This window comes from Colobus angolensis, unplaced genomic scaffold (genome assembly GCF_000951035.1).
Source record: "Colobus angolensis palliatus isolate OR3802 unplaced genomic scaffold, Cang.pa_1.0 Scaffold111, whole genome shotgun sequence".
Taxonomy (NCBI): Eukaryota; Metazoa; Chordata; class Mammalia; order Primates; family Cercopithecidae; genus Colobus; species Colobus angolensis.
Window position 1 is genome coordinate 1,975,261 of NW_012112142.1, and position 1,791 is coordinate 1,977,051.

Consider the following 1,791-nt stretch of genomic DNA (forward strand, 5'->3'; position numbering starts at 1 on the left):
CCGAATCTCAGCTCACTGCAAGCTCCGCCTCCCGGATTCACGCCATTCTCCTGCCTCAGCCTCCCGAGTAGCTGGGACTACAGGCGCCCGCCACCTCGTCCAGCTAGTTTTTTGTATTTTTTAGTAGAGACGGGGTTTCACAGTGTTAGCCAGGATGGTCTCGATCTCCTGACCTCGTGATCTGTCCGTCTCGGCCTCCCACAGTGCTGGGATTACAGGCTTGAGCCACCGCGCCCGGCCCCTATTCCCCCTTATTCCAGACTTACTTAATGATGTGAAACAAACTTGAGGTGTTTAGTTTTTCAGAGATTTCAGAAATGGGAAGCCACTGATGTTGCCTTTTACTTTGGAAATGTATGTCGGCAATTTGGATCATCAGAAAGATGTCTGCCTCATTAAGTCTACTTATAGAAAACAAATCTTTAACAAACATTTGCAACCACATGAGATTTGGTGCAGTTGAATTCATTTTAGTATTTTTAAAAGGTGTAACACTTTTCTAAAGAAAATGTCCCCTTGCCTTTTCTTCTTCTGCTTCTTTTTTAAAAAAATAGAGACCTTGGCTGGGCACCGTGGCTCACACCTGTAATCCTAGCACTTGGCAGGCTGAGGCAGGCAGATCACTTAAGGTCAGGAGTTTGAGACCAGCCTGGCCAACGTGGTGAAACCCCGTTGAACTCCTGACTGGTCTTGAACTCCTGACCTCAGGTGATCCACCTGCCTCGGCCTCCCAAAATGCTGGGATTGCAGGCGTGAGTCACCGCGCCTGGCTTCTGTCCACTTTTCAAGGCCATCTCAAATAACTTTTTCTTCAGGCAACTTTCTCAAACCGCTACAATTTTTTCCTAACTTTTCCAGAATTCTTCCTTTGTGTAATCCCACTTTTTACTTCACTTTCATTTTAGGAGCTAGGAGTATTTTTAAAAAGGCCCTTTGACCTCAAAGGATACACGTGGGTGAAAAACCAGCTTCCTCTAAATTTATTTTTCACTCACTAAGAATAATGCTTTACTGTTAATAGCGGGTGGAAAGAAGGGACACTGAATATGATGAGCTATCTGTACTACTTAATATATCTTTTGATCTACTCTGAGAATGACGCGAGCCTAATCTTCACATTGGAAAATCACGAGGAAAAAAACCCTTCGGAGATCTACAGGCACAATGAACCCTGTCTCCACGCTGTTTGTAGCAGCTGTCTCAGGAATCCTCTCCCTAGAATGAATGTAGGAGAGGTTTGGTGCGGCGGCAGCTGCAAAGCAAGGAATCTTTCCCATTCCTCGTTGACTCGGTCCTCTCCCCTCCCTTCCCGAATGGTGGCAGCTGCCGAGACATCCCAGTGGAAATCTCCGAGTCTCCGCCGAGAGCGGCGGGCGGACAGCAGCTGAAAGCAGCCAGGGGTGGGGACTCCTCGCTCCCATTAGGCAGGGACAGCAGCCTCACTGGCTCCAGCGCCGTCACCTCTCTGGCTAGTAGAGGTCCCTGAGGTGTTCTTCTCCAAGTCCAGTGAGATACCTTGGCAACGCGGGGCGGGTTCCCTCCGCGCCAAGGGACCCAACGGTAACTTAACAACAGCAGGAGCGCCAGAATCCCCGCCTCAGGACTTGCAGAAGAACCTTCCGAGGTCCGAACGTGTGTGTGTGGGGGGAGTATAGGCCCTCGAACGGAAGGGTCTCTCCTCGCCGGGCCGCGAACACACCGGGTGCTACTGGAGCAGCGCTCCCAACTGGGTGCGCGCCCTCGCGCCTAGTGCAGCCGGAAGTCCGAGCCCAGCGCTCCCGCTGGCTCTGG

The 1,791-nt window shown here is 50.9% G+C and overlaps 1 protein-coding gene across 1 annotated transcript in view; it reads right to left on the minus strand.

Moving 5' to 3' along the window:
• The window catches only part of LOC105522696, a 13,864-nt gene that overhangs the window by 11,412 nt on the left and 661 nt on the right, over positions 1 to 1,791 (minus strand). Inside the window, exon 2 of the mRNA XM_011957274.1 lies at positions 1,617 to 1,787. Coding sequence (XP_011812664.1) covers positions 1,617 to 1,787 — 171 coding nt within the window. The remainder of the gene's footprint in view (positions 1 to 1,616; positions 1,788 to 1,791) is intronic.